We start from the raw sequence: 20,311 nt of genomic DNA on the forward strand, positions 1-20,311 counted from the left end.
TCTGTGAGCAGGCCTTGCCATGGCAGATGGGTCCCCCCGGTACCCTGCAGGGTGTTGTGCCACCCTACGGGAAGCCACCAGCTCCAGACGAGGAGCAAAACTCACGCTCCAGCTGTCTGTGTTTGTGCCACCTGCGCCTACAAGGGATGGAGTTGAAACCTCCCCTCTCCTCTCTGAACAACAACCACCCTGAAGCTCTCTGCTGTCAGCTCCCTCTTCACCTGCTCAGGTAGGAAGCACCCTACATCCATTAATACCCTTTATAATCTGAAGTTTAGGAAGAGGGATCTTCTTTTTCCTATCCACTGATGCTTGACTGTGATTATTCAGGCAGCATTGTTGTCCTATTGTAGCAATATTTATTGCACCTCACTGACACCGGATTAGATATGTTAATAATAGTATATACAGGGGGTGGACACAACAACATAATGCAATCAATGCACTACCCCAGCAATAAATACAACCATTGCAAATCTTAATCTTCAGGTTTTGTTGAAACGTGTGGAGAGCTGTTGATTCAACTCTATGATTAATTTTGATGTCATAATTTGCCCAAAATAATAAAAACACTTATATTTAATGCAATATGATGCAATTTTGTAGTAATACAGTATGTTTAGGGCAGTACCAGTTAATTTATTGATTTTTTTCTTAGTTTATATAATGACTTAATTAGTTAAATATGTTTATCACAGTTCCCCAGAGTCCAAACTGACGACTTCTTAATGTCTTCAACCAACAGTCCCAAACCCAAAGATATTCACTTTACTATAATTCAGAGAGAAACTGGAACCAGCAAATGTTTTTGATTGATAAATCACTTAAAACCACTTTTCCACAATTTCTGCTGATTAATGTTTTGTCAATCGAGTAGTTGATTAATCAGTTTATGGTTTCTTTCTTCATGTATGAAGTGCTCATGGTGGTGTTGTGTCTGTGCTGACTTTACAAACACACTAACTTAAGAACTTTGAAGTGAAATGTTTCATAATAAATAGCACATTAATATGTATATTTGAACATGTTTATTGTTTAAGCTTCTTGTGATGTACCATCTTGTTTTCAAGAAGGTCCTGACAAGTAATTGGGTGGTGGATACTAAAAAGACACACATGACAAAAACATGACAAATAGTAAACAAAAACAATAACATCTTCATAAAACTATAAAGAAAGTCATATCTATATAATGTCATACTAAATGCTGTGCAGCATTCATGCCAAAATCATTTATATTTAATAGTTATTCTCCTGGCTTTTTAGAGGGCTGCCCTCCCGCAGTGACCACAAGTAACTACACCTCTGTGTACATTCAAATTCAAATCAAATTGATATAAAATAGGAAGGTATTACATATATAAAACATATAAGATAATAAGGTATTATTATTATTATTATTATTATTATTATTATTAATAATAATAATAATAATAATTATAATATCATCATCATTATTAAAAAATGTATAACAATAATAATAATAATAATAATACTGATTCTAAAATTTAAAAAAGGTTTGAAAGGTTTTACTTTGAAATTTAGCAGTTCCTCGCTGCCAACACGGCAGCAAACACGTGATTTTAAATACACAGATCAACATCTCCTAGCATCAACACAAAGGTAGACTCAGGAACTGATAATGCTTGAAAAAATATATATATTATTCAGGTAAAACAACTAGTAAATAAAAATGACCTTTTGCTAACTTGACCTGTGTATTTAAAAGTTTGAATGCCCTCCAGTGGTCACAGGTAGGAACAGCATCATAGAATTAGTCAAGCTAGTGTCATTGCAGACTTTGGTAGGAATAATACAGTTATCAGTACTGATTATATTCTTTAGAGGTATCAATAAGACATTTATATGTTCATAATAATATCTGTATTTCTAATGCATATTTTGTTAAAACAATATATAGCCCTGCATCATGTAATGTGCAGTGTTCATATGTTAACATGGCTGCATTGATGTTAACTTGACTAAATTAATATTGTAGTTATTCACAATGACCACTAGAGGGCAGTGAACACTTGTGATTTTAAATACACTGATCATCTCTTTGCTCTGTACAACAGACTAGCAATTTGTTTTGTTGGGGGGATATTTGACTCAAAACTATGCAATTTTACACCATTTTGGGACCATTATTATTACTTTAGATAATGTCCAAAAAGCTTGAAAACAACACTTGCTATAGTTGAATAATTATTTTATTATTTACACATATCACAGCCTTCATCTGAACATTTAATTCTTCTTGCAATGTTTTTCCATGTAATATCATATTCTATGAATCAAAAGATCAGATTCAGAAAACTGAACATGGTTTTATTGTGCAGTATAAAACACTCACCCAGCACCACCTGGTGGTTCAAGTGTGCAAAATAATCTAATCTTTTTATTTATTTATTTATTTTATTTTTTAATCAAATACAACAGCTGAATTATCAGATGGGCTTTTCCAAACAAAATTTGCATAAATTATCTACTTGCTCATTTTTTTTCTTAGAAATTTGCAGATAATAATGTTAAAATTGCTCCTTTTTTTGGTTGCCAGTTGTGTAAAAATCAATGTGTCGATAAGTATAAGATTGTAAACAGGTGAAATTAGTGCATATTAGAGGGTTTATATTGTATTTATTAGTGCAGTATAAAACCCAGCAACCCAGCACCCCCTGGTGGTTCATGTGTGTAACATAATCTAAACCTGGAGGACTGTTTTTTTTATTATTAATTAATTAATTTTATTTTTAATCAAATACAACAGCTGAATTATCAGAAGGCTTTTCCAAACAAAATTTGCACAAATTATCTACCTGCTCATTTTTTATTTATTTTTTGAAATTTGCAGATAATAATGTTAAAATTGCTCCTTTTTTTGGTTGCCCGTTGTGTAAAAATCAATGTCTCGATAAGTATTAGGTTGTAAACAGGTGAAATGAGTGCATATTAGTTGGTTTATATTGTATTTATTAGTGCAGTATACAACCCAGCAACCCCTGGTGGTTCAAGTGTGCAAAATAATCTAAACCTGGAGGACTGTAGTCTTTTTTAAATTTATTTTTATTTTATTTTATTTTTAATCAAATACAACATCTGAATTATCAGAAGGCTTTTCCAAACAAAATTTGCATAAATTATATTTTTTTTGCTAGAAATTTGCAGATAATAATGTTAAAATTGCTCCTCTTTTTGTTGCCAGTTGTGTAAAATCAATGTCTTGATAAATATTAGGTTGTAAGCAGGTGAAATGAGTGCATATTAGAGGGTTTACATTGCATTTATTAGTGCAATGTTGATGCCATGTTTGTGAGCTGTAATGCTGCATGTGTATGTGTGTGTGTGTGTGTGTGTGTGTGTGTGTGTATATGTGTATATGTGTGGGTGGGATCTGATCTGATCACGACAGCAGAGTCGAGCAACAGTCAGAAACTAGTTTGGTGCTGCAGCACAGGAGTGATATGTTCGCTGTCATGGAGTCAGAGAGGAGAAACCGCTGCTCTCTGTCATTAATCTGCGCTGTGCTTGTGTTGGTTGTTCAACTGCAGCTGGTTTCAACGGGAGGTAAGACACTTTAAATCTGGATCTTCGCTCCGAAGCTATATTAATGATTGTTGCAGGCAGAGCTCTGGTTGTAACAATGTAGCAATGCGTAGGCCTGTGATACAGTAAGTACCTTAACTTTGCTCTTTGCACTTGTGTTTGTTTAATCTCGATAACGCTTCTCAGTAGCTCTGGATTCGGAGGTAGACATGAACGCATCACTGTTAGATAACAGATTTCCCTGAATGTCGACACACTGTTGTTTTGCATGTGTGAACTTAACTTTATAACTAACGTTAGTGTCAGTTAAAAGTCGTGTGCTTCCCCATATTGCCACACATTTGCACAGTTGTAAAAGCAAATACAAAGCCCCTGTTTACCCTTTAGAGGTGGGTGTATTTGCAGGGCAGCATTTCTGGTATTTTGCCTGAAGGTGCCTCGTGGCTAATTTGGACAGTAAGGTCATGTGAAGTAATGCTGTCATTCAAATGGGTACACTAACTGGAAACTAAGTTTATTACCAGCTAAAACGCTGCTACAAGTATGAGACATCTCAGATAAACTTGTGAGATAATGTGTGTTTGATAGTAACTTAACTTGAGAGAGACAACAGCTGTCATTGGTGGAAGAAGTATTCACATCTTTCACTTCCTATATGTAACAATTTACATGTATTCATTGCTTTGTATTGCCAATGTGTGAACAGGTTGTAATAGGGCTGTCAATTACTTAACATTTTTAATCTCATGATTAATCACAAATTAATAGCACATTTGTTATTTGTTCAAAATGTACCTTAAAGGGAGATTTGTCAAGTATTCAATACTCTTATCAACATGGGAGTGGGCAAATATGCGGCTTTAGGCAAATGTATGTATATATTTATTATTGGAAATCAATTAACAACATAAAACAATGACAAATATTGTCGGGAAACCCTCACAGGTGCTGCATTTAGCATAAAACAATATGCTCAAATCATAACATGGCAAACTCAAGCCCAACAGGCAACAACAGCTGTCAGTGTGTCAGTGTGCTGACTTGACTATGACTTGCCCCAAACTTCATGTGATTATCATAAAGTGGGCATGTATGTAAAGGGGAGACTCGTGGGTACCCAGGGAACCCATTTTCATTCACATATCTTGAGGTCAGAGGTTAAGGGACCACTTTGAAAATGCCCATGACGGTTTTTCCTTGCCAAAATGTAGCGTAAATTTGGAGCGTTATTTAACCTCCTTCAGGACAAGCTAGGATGATGGTTGGCACCAATGGATTCCTTAGGTTTTCTAGTTTCATATGATGCCAGTATCTCAATCCAGATCGATTGCGTTAATGCATAAAAGAAATTAGTGGTGTGAAAACGTGCATAACCCGTTATTATCATGTTAACTTTGACAGCCTTAGATCATAATGTAACCTAAAAACTGAGATCTTCCTGGACTTTCTCGGTTGCCTAACAGCCTGTGGACTGATTTCTGTGTAAAGGACTCGGGACGGTTTTGCTTTGTAACATTAGCTGATGAAGTAATTTGCAAATGGCAAGCTATTTGGTATCATGGAGATTGGACATTACAGATAGTAATGGGGATTTATGATTGTGATGTCACGTCACTGTTTTGGCCGATGCCCAGGAAGATTGCTCGCGCCTACGGAGTGCGAGCACGTACACAAGCAACAGGATGCCGACCGCAGTTCACTTAATGGCCACCAGTGTCATTAATAACAAGGATTTTCTGAAAGTTACATAGTACCTTTAAGTAAAAGTACAAATACCACAGTGTAAAAATACTGTGATACAAGTAAAGGTCCTGCATTCATAATCTTTCTTAAGTGAAAGTACAAAAGTATTACCATCAAAATATACTTAAAGTACCAAAAATAAAATGCATTAATTATGCAGAATGTTTCATTTCATAATCATATATATTATATTACTGGATTATAATTATTGATGCATTAATGTGTGCATCTCTTTATTGTTGCACTTTGTAAAGGTGAAGCTCATTTTAACTACTTTATACACTGTTGTGCAGCGTGACCTATACAAAATTATCTGAATCTGTAAAGTAACTAAATCTGTCAAATAAATGTAGTGCATTAAAAACTAATATTTTCCTCTGAGACGTAGAGGAGTAGAAGTATAAAAGTAGCATGAAATGGAACTACTCAAGAAAAATACAAACACCTCTAAATTTTAATTAAGTAGAGTTCTTGAGTAAATGTACTTAGTAACATTCCACCACTGAGAGCTGGGAACAATAATCTGATCCCAAATAACAGCTGCAGCTGAAAAAACAACAAGTGGAACAGTCTAGAAAAGCATGACATCATTTCCCAGACACAAACTGCATTGAAAAAGAGGAACAGTGGTCACAAGTTGAATCTAACCGATAGTAACCGGTAGTTTCAACTGTACAGACTTGTACAGTCTGGTCGGGGTTGTAGAACAGTATTATTAACTATCCAACCAAACATGATGCAAAGCTGTTGCAGCATCTCAAAGGAGACATATCGTGAAAAACCAGTGGGCAACCTCCAGGGTCTGAAAAGTGAAGCCAATGCTGAAGTGCCTTAAACTTGCATTCTTTCTAATAGCCAGCAGGGGGCGACTCCTCTGGTTGCAAAAAGAAGTCTGATTGTATAGAAGTCTATGAGAAAATGACCCTACTTCTCATTTGATTTATTACCTCAGTAAACATTGTAAACATGAGTTTATGGTCTCAATCGCTAGTTTCAAGTCTTCTTCAATACAGCATGATGTTCATTTAGTAAATTATGGTCCCATTTAGAGTCAAATAGACCATAAAGCAGGGTATGCTTGTGAAAATGTGAAAAATGAAATTTTTCAGTGCTTGTGCACACACATTTGGGTATCTGGAGCGCCTACTAACCCACAAACTGTGACAAAAATAAGACAACCCAGTCAGTTTTTGTGGGCTGTCTAGATCAGAAAACATGTGATTCAACAAGCCGTTCAGATTTGGCTCCCCTTCCTATGTCACATGCAGCTCATTAGAGTATATCGCCCACAACTTGAGAACTACCTTTGCAAAGGTGCATCATATTTTTCTCGCAAGCCAATCAGAGCAGACTGGGCTTTTTCAGCCTTTTCTCTTAAAGAGACAGGCGCTAAAACGGAGCGTTTCAGACAAAGGGTGAATACAGGTACATTCAGAAAGACCATATGAGAAAAATTATGTATTTTTTTAACATTAAAGCATGTAAACATGCTCTAGTAGGAACCCAAAATACAAGTATGAACCTGGAAATGAGCATGATGTGTCCCCTTTAAAATGGTAATTTGATTAGTTGTTTGTTTGTGATATTTCATGAGATGTTTTGTTAATTATCCTCCTGTAGTTTGGCATAAATCCTCTTACACTGATGCACGCAGCTAAAAGAAATCTAGGTAGGTCCGATGCCAAATCTTTCCATCACCGGGTTGTCCCTTGGTTTTTCCTCAGACTGCCCTGCAGACGGACGCACCTGGGTGCCGTTTGGAGACGGATGTTACCACTTTGTCCACGGAGAAGAAGACAAAATCAAAAGCTACACTTTTGACAGAGCTAAAACCCTCTGCCAAGGATTTGGTACCTGAGACATTTTATTTTCAAATATCTTGACAAGAAGACTAATATGTATTCTCATGTGTGTTTGATTCTGTTGTCATACATTGCTCTGCTTTTTCTAGAGCTTTTGACCATCCAGAGCGCTGAGGAGAATGACTTCGTCATTAAATACAGCCCAGAGGTGTGGAAGAACAACGTCAACGTGTGGCTGGGGATGTATTATGACACAAACGGTAAGTACTATGTGACCGGAGGACTGTGAAAACATGCTGGCTAAACCTCCATACGATAAAATCTAATTTTCTCAAATTGTTTCAGATGTTTGTAACAATTATAAAGTGAGCTGTCTCACAGTTCAGTTCAGTTCTTTATTTGTGCATATAATAAAATACAACAAATAGAAAAGAAATACAATTACACAAGAAAATGTACAGGTAGGTTGAAAAAACGCTCGTGGCTTATAAAAAGGAACCCATCTAACATTGAAATTAAAGACAGCTGTATATGTTTGCCACCAATTTACAATTTACAAACCAACATAAATATTTTTTTAAATATCTAAGAGAAAGAAAAGAATACTATTTCCAAACAAGAAATACTAGAGATGAAGAAAAAAAGAAAAGAAAAAACAGGATTACCATAACAAATATTTGCACTGCTTTCAACGTTTTTTGTTCAAAGTCAACAAAATGTTTAACTCAAGGTCAACTTATCTACATATTTCTGAGCACTTTTCAGTCTTCCTGTCCCATGTCGGCTTCAGAGTGAAGTGTGAAAGTTTATTCTTGATCCTGGAGACAGTAGTTTTAAAAAAAAATCTGAACTCAAGAGTAAAGATAAATATTCTTAACTCAAAAATATATTTTTTTGTCTGCTCTGTGTTTTAGTTATTCCTCGATTTTCTTGAAACACATGTTTGATTTAGAGAATATGAAGCGCTGTTTGTTTGTTTGCCTCCTATTTTATGCCACCTTCCTTTGAAAGCTTGTATCATATGACAACACTTACTCATCCTTGTCTTTAAATCCTGGCACAACTTCAGGAAATCCTGTTTTTCTCAAGCAGTCAGTGGAGGCACCGTGGGGGGGGGGATGTTAAGCCACCAGAAACTCTAAATCACATTTCAAGTAATGCAAATCCAGAGGAGGGAAACACTCGTTGCGTTCCAATACCCATAGAGAAAAAAAAAATTGGATGTACATCAAAATGCAGTATGCCAAAAATACCAGGATGTCCTACTACATCTGCAAGCCAGCATGCTTTTCTGTCTATTCTGACCCACAATCCTCTGCACAGTTGATATTATGAGCAATGACCAGCTCGCTGTACATTATCCCTTACTTGAAACGCAGTTCAGTGTAGTTTGTGTGAATGCTGAAGGAAGACCAAAGTCAAAGCAAAAGGGACAATATTGGCTGTATTCTCGCTGCACGTCATGCTCGAGTACTAACTGGTGTATGTTGTTGTCAGATGACGTCATGAAGTGGTTCGGTGAGACACCTGTAAGATTCAGTAACTGGGAGGACAGCCCTTCGCCAGCAGACCTCTTGGCCTTGGATACATGCGTGGCTCTGCACAGCAACACGGGAAAGTGGGAAAATGTCAGCTGCCTGGAACAGGCGGAGAATGGAGTGGTCTGTGAGACGAATCAGAGTAAGATTTAAGTCTTTTTTTATGCAACATTTAATGTCTTTTAGACCTGTTGAATAGCTGTTTAATCTTGAAAGCAAGTCCATGAGTGTGTTGGAGGAATTTTCAAAAAATATGTTTGGGATTGTTTTGCCTCACAATGTGTTTTTTTTTTTTTTCTTCAGAGGCAGAGGAAGCCAAGCCGAGTAAGTCGACCTTTGGAGCTGTTCTTGCTGTTTCTTTACTTATTCCTCTGTGATTTAGTGTTTATAGTACCGACCTTCCTTGCATTGTTGCTTGTTCTCCTCAGAGGCCAGCGCGTGGCTGTCCGCCCTGGTCATTCTCAGTGTGGTGGCTATCATGGGAGTCTCGGCAGTTATTTGGTTCCTGCATCAGAAGCACAATTTCGGCAACAGCATCCTCACGGCATTCGAGTACCACCCTCCGTTCCGAGTCCTGGACACAGACCGGTCCTACCTGGTGGAAGCTGAGGAGACCGACAGCGTGCCGTAGGAGAACTTCCTCTCTTGTCCAGGAAGCAGAGAAGTCCACTCTAAAAAAACAGTTACTGAAGTAGTTTCAGCTTAACACATGTCACGACACAGAATAATGTAGTGTGATTGTAAGAACACTGACACCAGGCTTACTCTAATACTAACATCTCACCATGGCACATAAACATCTCACTGCTTTTTTAACGAAGAATCATCTGTATATTTGTCAGCTTGGTGCAGCCTGACATGTAGTCATGCGTAACATCATTATTATCAGGCACCACACGTTTCACAGATAATTTTTGAAATAATTATTTTTCTCTTTCTATTAAAAGTGACTTGCTATTGCTCATTGAAAGAGGGAAGGATTAAATAAAGAGCAAAGCTTTCATACCATATTGCCATAAACTTTGGGGACTAACAAGAGGGAGATTGAAATAAGAATGGTCAATTAAAGGAACAGTGTGTTGCATTTCGGGGGATCTATTAGTAGAAATTAGATACTAAAAATCGTTGTGTTTTCGTTAGCTCAGAATGAGCCTTCATATCCACATAGGGAGCGGGTCCTCTTGTTTCTACAGAAGCTCAGAACAGACAAACCAAACACTGGCTCTAGAGAGAGACTTTCACGTTTTTTCGTTACCTGAAGGCCACCGTAGTTTTCCGACACGCTTGTTAAACTGCGATAACGTGAGCCGCAGAGTGTAAACCAGTTGTAGCGCCAACCGCCGTCTGACTTCTGTTGCTACTAAATTAGTGTTATTATGGTAAGGATGGCCTCTGAGCGAGGCGAACAGCCTTATCAAGGCTTTGCACTCGGGTGCTCACGTTACCGTAGTCTTGGAAAGGGAGGAGTGAGCGGAGGGGTACTCGGTTTGTTACAATCTGCAACCACACCACTAGATGGCGCCAAATCCTACACACTGTAACTTTAATGAAGCAGAGACTGAGACACCCTGATGTTTAGTCCCTGGTATGTACCAAGCTCCAAAAATGCTGGATTCCACATTTCACATAATGCAACCAATCACATGTTTCAAACCAGTGGAGTATCCCTTTAAAGCAGAATTCAACAGGGATTCTTGATCACAAGCTATCAAGAGCACATTATGTAAATAGCTTGATTGGATCCTTGTTACTCTACGCATGTAAACGTAGCCAGTGAAGTAGATTTGCACAGTCCATGAGGCAGATTATTTTCCAGGTAAAATACCATTTTGAAATGGAAAGCCGTCCTAAACCAATACTGAATAACAGAACAAACGTCCTGACTGATTTCCATGTATTCTGTCCTGGGCTTCAGTTTTTATTGTGAGAAGGTGTGAGGCCAACCGAAATAGAGCTGCAACGATTAATCAATTAGTTGTCAACTATTAAATTAATTACCAACTATTTTAATAATCGATTAATCGGTTTAAGTAAAAAAAAATTTAAAAGTCCAAATTCGCTGATTCCAGCTTCTTAAATGTGAATATTTTCAGATTTTATGAGAATAAACTGAATATCTGATTTTTATAACTGATTTTATGACATTTTATAGACCAAACAACTAATCGATTAATCGAGAAAATAATCAACAGATTAATCAATGATGAAAATAATCGCTAGTTGCAGCCCAAAAACCAGAATATAGCCAGTAAAGTCTAGCTTTGTTAAAAAACGCTGACTATCATTCCACGATAATTTCTAGGTGGCTTTCATGAAAATAATCTACATTCACAGTTCTTCCATCCTTTATGCACTGCTTACCTTGTCAAAATATATATATTTTTTGTGTTTCCTTGCTGCTCCATGAAATCCAATCTTGGCATTATCATTGCTTTATTTTTAGGAGTGTGGTCTTGATTTTGGTGTTGGAAATAATGATATTAAAGACAATCAGTGTTTTACTATGTGGGGGGTCATCTGCAGAATGATGACAAGAGACTTTTATTACATTGTGTAAAATACCCTTCCTAATACTGATGTACACTTTTAACAGCATGAATGCTTTTGTGCAATATTTGATATTAATTGTGCAGGATCCGAGCCCCTGTGTGTTTTTCATAATAAAGTATGTTTGACTATAAGAAGGGCTTGTTCTTCTTGCTTTGAGCCAGCTCTTGAGTCAGAACATAGGCAGTAACAGGAAGTGTTTCTCGAGTAGTATGCTACCAGTAATATGTCTCCTACCAACCTTGAGTTGTCCAGCAGTGTCAAAAATGTTCAATTTGCGATCTATATGGAACATTTCTGCTAAATATAATATAATATATATAATATATATAATATATATGTCAGTGCATAATTGAGAAGAAGAAGAAGGATGACTTGGGACACCGAAATTGGGGATAGAGTCTAATTAGTTGTGAAAGGATATCTAAATCACTGTCATCTGAAAATCAAATGTCCAGTGGCTCTGTTGACGCCTCAGCATGGGCCGAGATAAAAAAGAGCTCAGAGAAGTCAGCAAGAAATCTTTTTTTTTTCTTCTTTCCATTCATGCACATCTAATTTTAGACTTTAGAGAAGTCTGTCATCTAACGAATCCTCTTTAAATCTCAGCCGTGTATGCCTCTATTTGTTGAGTACATACCCCTCAATGTGTTTAACATCTAGTTATGAACTATCAAAGTGGACCAACATTTACTGATTTAGCACACTAATAGAAAACCATAACAATAACCTTTTCCTCCGAGCAGTCCAGGTCATTTCTAGATTTGGCCACAAGGTGGGACAGTGAATCACATTTCTGTCAAGTCCCTTCCCTGACATTGCTGGGAAGGGATTTTCTTCTACTAAGGTCTGGAAACATGGAAGATAATCAGTTTGATATGGTTGTTGTTGAACAATAATCTATAAGAACACTAATTTCTAAAAATGACACACCTGTTAAATTCTACAGGCGATATCTTTAAACATAAAAGTACATGTAGTAGATGAAATACAACTTCTGATGTGAAGTTATAGAAGATTTATCTTGTCAAGCTAAGGTGAAAGTCCTCTTGATGATTAAGGAAGTCATGTCGCCACGCTGAGGTGGCCAATAATTAACATGTTATGCAAGACGAAGGTCCAAACAGCAGAATAGGGCTGAGCTGCTGGAGAAGACGTGGCTGCAGTGTGTTATATGTTATTAACAGTTGCTTCTCTCAAGTTATGGTTAAAAATGTCCTCTTCAAAACACCAAACACTTAGGGGATTAGAAAATAATGACATTTTAAAAGAGTCTTGCATAAACAACGGAGCTTAAAGGCTCATTTCCTGATTCAAATATGAACAAAACACAACCTGCTATCAGTCTGGAAGTGACTGAAATGTCTTTATATAATAATAATAATAACAAGACAATAATATCTGTAAGGTTTTTATTTTTAATTCTGTAACATTTTGTTTACTGTATATCAATATGACTTTAAACCGTATATTCTAATGTAAAAACTGTTTCAAATCTGATCCAAAAAATAGGTTGAGACACATTAAACTAAAGCATTACTTCAATCATGTACAGCCACTCAAATTAACAGACTGGACCTTTTAAAGTGACTTCAGCAGATATTTATTTCAGTTTTTATCAAAGCTCGAATTTACCAGATTTGCCAAGGCCAACGAGGGATCGTGCTCATGAACATGCAATAAAAGTATAATTTATTATAGCTGATTGCTGTGAGTAAAGCCTCCATTTGAATGACACATTTAGAAAGCTTGAAGTGCAGTGTACACATCCTAGTCTGGTTCTCTCAATTGCTCTCAGATTTTTTTTAGAGATTCAAATAGAATTAGTCAAGTATGAATAATGACATGAAAACCAAATGGTAATGGAGTCTGATTATCAGGCTGTATAAGGTCTGCTGAACCTACACAGATTAGTAATTTGCTGTAATGCTACGATGCTCCTGTTCGTCACCAGTTGCAACAGAGAAAAACGTGTATTGACATGCAAACGGATGGTTTTCTGAAATGTGTTTTCCTGCCCAGGCATAATTATCATAATTATAATTATTATAATTAATTGTAACACTAATAAACTGAAAAGCCTCATTTGATTTTTTGGAAATAATGGGGTTGAATTTAATTTATGATGAACCTTTTGAGGCAGAACCATTTATTTTTTGCCAAGAGATTGAAGTGATTTATGCTGTTACATCCCTAAAACCGTCTTTTCTTTGGACACATTTTATTACCATAGCAGAGCCGTTGTCTCATCACAATGGCTCTAACGGCCTATTTTCACTCAAATAATAGCACATGAATTTCATTCACACATCTGCCACACCGCTGCTCGACGCAGGAAGAGGTCTACGTTTGACCCCGAACGACTAATTAAAATGGACATTGGTATGCATGAATAAGAGATGACATACAGTGGCATGAAGGACGGAATGAAAATGAGAGCCACGCTGAATCACGAGACATAAGTTCATTAAGCCTTCGAATTATCAACTTGTGCATCAACAAAATACAATAAAATGTCTTAAAGGTGCTATTGATAACACTGATAACAGTCAGCCTCTAGATGTCTCATTATCCCTCCCCCGTTCCATTGCATTTACTTCACAACAAGTCGTTGCCAGGCACTTACCGTCAATCTCAGCCATTTATCCATTTTTTCCGCACTAACTAACGACGTTGTTTTACTATTGGCTCACAAGCCTCCTTAGAAGTGGGAACCAAATGTCACATATCTTCCACAGAGATAAACAAAACATTAATTTTGGACCCGCCAAAATTTTTAAATGATTAATTCACAATCATAATAATTTTTTCAGGAGAAGCCATACTTTTATTCGGCACCTTTCTAAAAGCTCTGTGGATGTATTATTTTTTTTAAAACAGATTTGTCTACATAAAAATGTGATCAATAAGACCTTTAAACGTGTAAATACATAAGAAACAGTACTAACTCTGGCCTTTGTGTAAATACAAAAAGGTCAAATCAGCCAGAACTCTTCCTGCCTCTCTGGTTTCACCACAATCCCATGTCTCTTTTTCTCAGGACTTAACTACATATCAGTTATTTCTGTTCAGCTCATCCTCTTCTCATGTTTCTGTGTATCCTGTGAAAGGTGTCTGTCCACAGTATTAGTGCCGAGCATCTGTTTGTCCTGGAAGTCTCATGTTTCTCCCCCCAGTCACTATCCTGGAACATGCTCCAATTAACAGAGGAAAACAAAGGCCACTATTTAGATGACTGCTCGCTGACCCGCCATTCTAGTATACTCTATTATATTATGTCAAGACATGGCATGCACTACACTTCTTTAGCACCTAATCTTAATTATGGTACAATTTTCATGTGTAAAATGAAAGCTTAAATCTGACTTTGCGTTCTTTATCACAATTTTAATATAGACTAATGACATGTGTTTGATGTTTAAAAAATAATTGAATTACATGATTACATTTAGCACTCCCTATTAATGCATTTCAAAAAAAGCTACTATTGTAAGAAGATACGGTGTGATTCTGAGTACAAGCTTACATTTTTATAGCTGACAACTCACATTGTGTGGCAGATTTTTGGGATTTGTTTTATTCATAACTGTTGAAAACTAGATTTTAAACTGCATCTTCCACATACATGCAATCACACTGACACACATGCACACAGATGCAAACTTAAGCGATGAACAGTTTTTAGCTCAGACACTGTGCCATTTTCTAAATCAAATGCATGTGCAGTGCTGGAAGGCTTTGGTGTTAAAGGGATCAGAGCATCGTGTGCTGACATGATTAAAATCTGTATTATTCAAATATGTCAGGACAAAAAAAAAAAAAAAACAATGACAGAGAGTCCAACTCCTGTGCCTTTCGGGTATACTGAGCTTTCTGAGGACTGAAAGAAAAATAATAATTAAAAACAAAAGCACCATCTTAATTTGTTTTCCATCGGTCTCTAGAGAGATCATCTTTGCTGTGTCTTTGGTATCTCATTATACTTTCTAATCAAGACTCTTTAAAAAATCCTTTTAAAAGGGAGACAGCCTGTTTGCCCTTCCCCCAGCATGCTGCTGCATTGCAGCCATCGACTGCGACTTAGTATGTTACAAATGACCAAGGTAGGCTGACATTTTGATTGTGCAATGTGGAAAAAACGGCCGGAAAAAAGGCTTTTTGAAAGTGAAGCTGCCCTGATCTCTCCCATCGCTCATTCTCTCTAATGAAGATTGTCCAATACAATTAAAAACCAAGGTATCCTGTGGCTCGGGTGACAAATCTATCAAATCATGTTTTCCCCTGTCTCACCACGTGTGTTCATCCAGTCAGGCGTGATTCAGTCCAGTCAGGAGCTCCTGTGACTGCAGCATCTATAAATGACACAGCATCAATGAGCAACAAAGCAAATGAACACATTTTAAATGACAAATTTCATCCATTTCATTCAAATTTCAACATCTTTAATTCTGCCTTTGTGCCTAAATTACTGTATCAAATTAGCTCAACTTCAGGTACAATGTGTTTTGTCAAAAGGTGCAGGGCCATGAATTGAAATCCACTCCATCCACTGAACACATTTTTTAAAAAAGACAACATGGTGCAACATACAAGAAGCAAATGTTAATACCACTCTATAACAATTCATTACAAAAGCTATATATATAATAATGTGTGATGTCTAAACACTGGATCCACAGCATCACATCAGTCCACATCAGCGATACAGTTTCATATACTGTTGTTTTAATTACACTGCGTTGTAAATGTTTGCTGTTGAGTTTAATGATAAAATGCACCCCATCATTTCCTGTTGCAGATTGTATGCTTGCTTAATGATGAGAAGAGAAGGCAGATGGTAGTCCTTGTCCAACTGGAGTCATAATATTGGATGAACGGGATGTATAATGCCTTGTTAATAGTTATCTGTCCTTGTCTGATCGGAGCAGTCCACACTTTCAGATGTTTTTAACAGAAGAGTCCAGAAAAAGGAAAATATAATTGACATTGATACCTACCATCCCTTAAATAAAGAATTTGAGCTGCTCCCTTTAAGACAGATGTGTGGACTCATCTGTGGCAGGTGCAATAGAGCCAAACATCAATGTTTAAGTGTGTTGAAGAACACAATTATTTGCAGTCTAAATTAATTTGCACCCTCTGCATTTACCAGCACTGTTGCACTGTAATACAGCTAGGGATGTACCGACTTTTTTAGTCCTGATATTGACAGCGACACCTGGGCTTTGGGTATCAGCCGATACCGAGTACCGATCTGATACCAGTGTTTAATTAATAATCTGTATGGAAGTAGTGGAAGTGACTGGGATCAGTCTTTTATGTTTAAGGAAACATCAGGCTTGACTTTAACATTGCTCTCCTAACTTTTTAAAACAAAATGCAACAAATAAATACATATAAATTCACTATTTCTTTTTATTTATTATTAAACTAATAAATCATGCACCAGCAACTTGGTAAAAAAAATCTTCAAAATTAACAGGAATTATAATTCAAGTGTAAACCTTTTTAATGCAGCATCAAATTGGTCAAAACTTAAAAAGGAATTAAAATTCCAGTATATAATGTTCATAGTATATAAACATAGAAGTAAATTTAATAGATCGGCCCCATTGCCACCGATACCTGATCCAGCTATCTGAGTCAGTATCTGCCCGATATCCGATCCGGTATCGGTGCATCCCTAAATAGAGCTCCTGTCTTCATTTTTAACATGTTCTTATATGTGGGTTTCCTGTTTTTATTTGTATTTACTTATTGCAATCGCCTTTTGTTCTTACTGCTATTGCATGTTATTTTTTCTAAAAAAAAAAAATGATTTTGCTTTTATTGTGTTTGTTGTTGGATGAGTCTGCTTTGATGTGTCTGTTTTTGCAATGCTGCAATATAATGTTTTGCTTGTGGAACAATAAGACTGACCTGAACGGTTATACCAACTAAAGCACCATCAATTTTCAAAAGAAAAAAAAAAAAGAAAAAGTTTTTACTTTCAGATATTACACTACACTTTATATGCTCACAGTCCTATTGTGCCAGCCTTTTTTGGTTATTAACTACAAAACAAACTAGGATAATGTGTGCAGGATAATCTACCGCCAAATGCAATACGGCAGTCTGACCTTTTGCCCCTTATTTTGAATTTAACAAATCAATATTAGGCTACACCAGACCATGTAGCTTATTTTTAAATCAAATTTAAGGGTTAGAAATAAAACCAGAAAATGTGTAGCTATTGAATTATAAAATATAGTTGTTTTTCATTGTAACACTATAGGGATGTGGTGGAAATTGAAAGATGCACCTGTTTGTGAATGAGTTTACCAACCTCTATACATTTATGTGGTCATAATTAATCAATACTGTTTTGGCAATGCCTGCATCAGCATTTAATTTATGGTATTTTCTTTTTTAACATTTAGAGGGCATCAGCTGCACTCTTCATCCAGCTATGAGGAGTGTATTTTTTTTTTTGTGCTTTTATTGTGTTTGTTGCCAGATGAGTCTGCTTTGATGTATCTGTTTTTGCAATGCTGCAATATATTTTTTTGGAAATTGAAAGATGCACCTGTTTGTGAATGAGTTTACCAACCTCTATACATTTATGTATATTTATTTATATATATTTAATTTGGGATGTAAATAAATATGGGATAGTTTATATATTATATTATATTATATTATACTATATTATCATTCTATGATATATGAGTTAATAAGGGAGAAGTGAGAAAGGGGTAGGAAAATATAAGTTTAACTTCTACTTACTCCTTTTCGGAAACTATTACTCTTGTTTTGTTTGTTTATGTTCGAAATAAAGACATTCATTCATTCATTCATGTAGTCATAATTAATCAATACTGTTTTGGCAATGCCTGCATCATCATTTAATTCATGGTATGTTTTTTTTATTATTTATTTTTGTACATTTAGAGGGCATCAGCTGCACACATCATCCAGCTTTATGAGAAGTATTATATTTGCTGATGTTGACAGTCAGTGTTTTTTAAAGGAGGAACAAAAGTTTGCATTGTTAGAAGAAGCGTTGGAGCTGACGTCACTTGTGTTGAGTTGCTGGAGGAGAGAGTCTCTGTTCAATCTGCGACCGGAGAGCAACACACTCAGTCACTCTACTCAGAGCCACCACGGACTCTCTATCACATACCCACCAAATCCTCCTCTTCAATCTCCTCCAAACACCACTCAAACTGCGCTCAAACTGGGAACTAAACCACCACAGTTGTCATTGCATGTTTTGTTTTAAAGGAATACGCCGTTTTCTCGACGATAAAGGTGAGTTTAATTGTCTAACAGTAATATCCACTGTCGCCTGGTGCTCACGAAACAGCTAAGCTAACCCAGCAGTAGCATCTCTCTCTCTCTCTCTCTCTTCCTACACTTGCCTCTCTCTCACTTGAAGAAGAAGAAGCTGTATATCCGCTCACTGTGAGTTCAACACTTGCAAAAGTTAATATCAAAGTAGATTTTTGTGTGTTTTAAATGCAAACTTATCTCAAAATACAACTGTTGTCATGTTGAACTTGGTAACAAGGAGAATGTTTGGACGCAGAGTTGAGAAACTAACGTTATAACATGTCACCGGTTTACTTGGCACAGAGACAGAGACAGTGTCTTATCATTACCTTGCAGCATGCATCTTGTCTTTGTTGCAAGCTCGTCCACTCTGCGGATCCACATAATCCACATAAGTTAGCTTGTCAGACATATTTAAGATTTATAAGCATGCATGCATCTTTGCAGGAGAGCATCATATAACCTGTGTTGTGGTTTTTTCGTGTGACAACATGTCATGAAAATGATCAAACTTGGATATAATACAGGTGGTGCTTTTGATCATGTTTTAACATTAAATGATTTGTTATGAGTGTCCCCTCCTCCTCCTATATCTTCTTTTTGTTGCTTCCTCTTTAAAGGAGAGGAGCTGCTGCAGCTGCTGCTGCTGCGGTCTGCAGGCTGAAATTTTACCCTTTGAGATTATGACAATACCCTCCATGTTTCTGCTTTCATATTAACAACAAGGCATTCGCCATCTTGGGGGTATTTAAATTAGATTAGCTCTTGTCTATTTAAACGGGGGTTTAATCTGCAAACAAAGTTGGGAAACTTTGGAGATGAGGGGAAATGATCTGAAGGACACAACCTTGATTTTTCTGTGGAGTTGAAAGTGAAAGCAGTGTTTTAGTCACACATATGTAATGTGTTTTTTTTTTTTTTAGTTCTGCAGAGTTTGATTTATGCAAGTTCCTTTTCCTGTGATGACAGTTAATCCGTTTTTAAACCTTGTAGTGTTAGTGGCTATAATATAATCTGCCATAAACTAGACCCAACTTCCCATGTTTTGTCCATTTTAATCACACATATGTAATTTAGTTCTGTAGAGTTTGATTTATGCAAGTATGTTATGTACTTTCCTTTTTCCTGTGATGACATGTCACACATTTGGTTTAGCTCTAGTTAATCAGTTTTTTAAATCTTGTAATGTATAGTGGTTATAATATAATCTGCCATAAACTAGTCCCATGTAGAATTCAGGGTGTTTTAACATTGCCCTGATTTCTTCCATACTGTGTCTTTATGATGGGCATTACAGCTGCAAAGATTAAGTCAAGTCAAATTTATTTCTAAAGCACATTTAAAACAACATGAGCTGACCAAAGTGCTTTACAGACAGAATAAAAACAGGTCAACAGAGCAGACAACAAAATCACACACATCCACAGACAGACCAAGATACAATCTATGAGTAAAAGACTGTTATAATGAGCATTATAAATCGGCCAATTAATCGATTAGTAGGGATGCACCAATCTGACTTTTTCCACTGTCGATACTGATAGCGATACCTGGGTTTTGGAGTATCGGCCGATACCGAGTACTGATCCGATATCAGTTTTTAATTAATAAGCTGTGTGCCTCACTGTGTGGAAGTAGATCATTCTTTTATGTGTAAGACAACATCAGGATTGACTTAAACACGGCTTTTCTAACTTTGTAAAACAAAATGTAACAAATAAATACATAGATAACATAACATAAGTTTAGTAAATTGTTATTTCATATTAAAATAATAAATCGTACACTAACAACTTGGCAAAAAATCGTCAAAATTAACAGGAAT

The 20,311-nt window shown here is 36.4% G+C and overlaps 2 protein-coding genes across 13 annotated transcripts in view; both read left to right on the forward strand.

Moving 5' to 3' along the window:
- Positions 1 to 3,400: 3,400 nt before the first annotated feature.
- On the forward strand, positions 3,401 to 11,312 carry cd302 (CD302 molecule). The gene is made up of 6 exons (XM_074659408.1): positions 3,401 to 3,566; positions 7,013 to 7,138; positions 7,240 to 7,350; positions 8,588 to 8,770; positions 8,932 to 8,952; positions 9,057 to 11,312. The coding sequence occupies exons 1-6, from the start codon at positions 3,464 to 3,466 to the stop codon at positions 9,257 to 9,259; spliced, it is 747 nt and encodes a 248-aa protein (XP_074515509.1). The 5' UTR covers positions 3,401 to 3,463; the 3' UTR covers positions 9,260 to 11,312.
- A 6,830-nt stretch (positions 11,313 to 18,142) lies between these two features.
- Positions 18,143 to 20,311, forward strand: part of LOC141782755 (bromodomain adjacent to zinc finger domain protein 2B-like) — a 56,691-nt gene continuing 54,522 nt past the window's right edge. For 4 of the 12 annotated variants that reach the window (XM_074659433.1, XM_074659434.1, XM_074659439.1 and 1 more), the window contains exon 1: positions 18,145 to 18,465. The gene's annotated coding sequence lies outside the window, so the exon portion shown is untranslated. Of the gene's footprint in view, positions 18,466 to 18,500; positions 18,619 to 20,311 lie in introns of those variants that run through there. The other 8 variants (XM_074659431.1, XM_074659441.1, XM_074659442.1 and 5 more) reach the window with 4 other exon arrangements.

The sequence above is a fragment of the Sebastes fasciatus genome, chromosome 14 (assembly GCF_043250625.1).
Source record: "Sebastes fasciatus isolate fSebFas1 chromosome 14, fSebFas1.pri, whole genome shotgun sequence".
NCBI lineage: Eukaryota > Metazoa > Chordata > Actinopteri > Perciformes > Sebastidae > Sebastes > Sebastes fasciatus.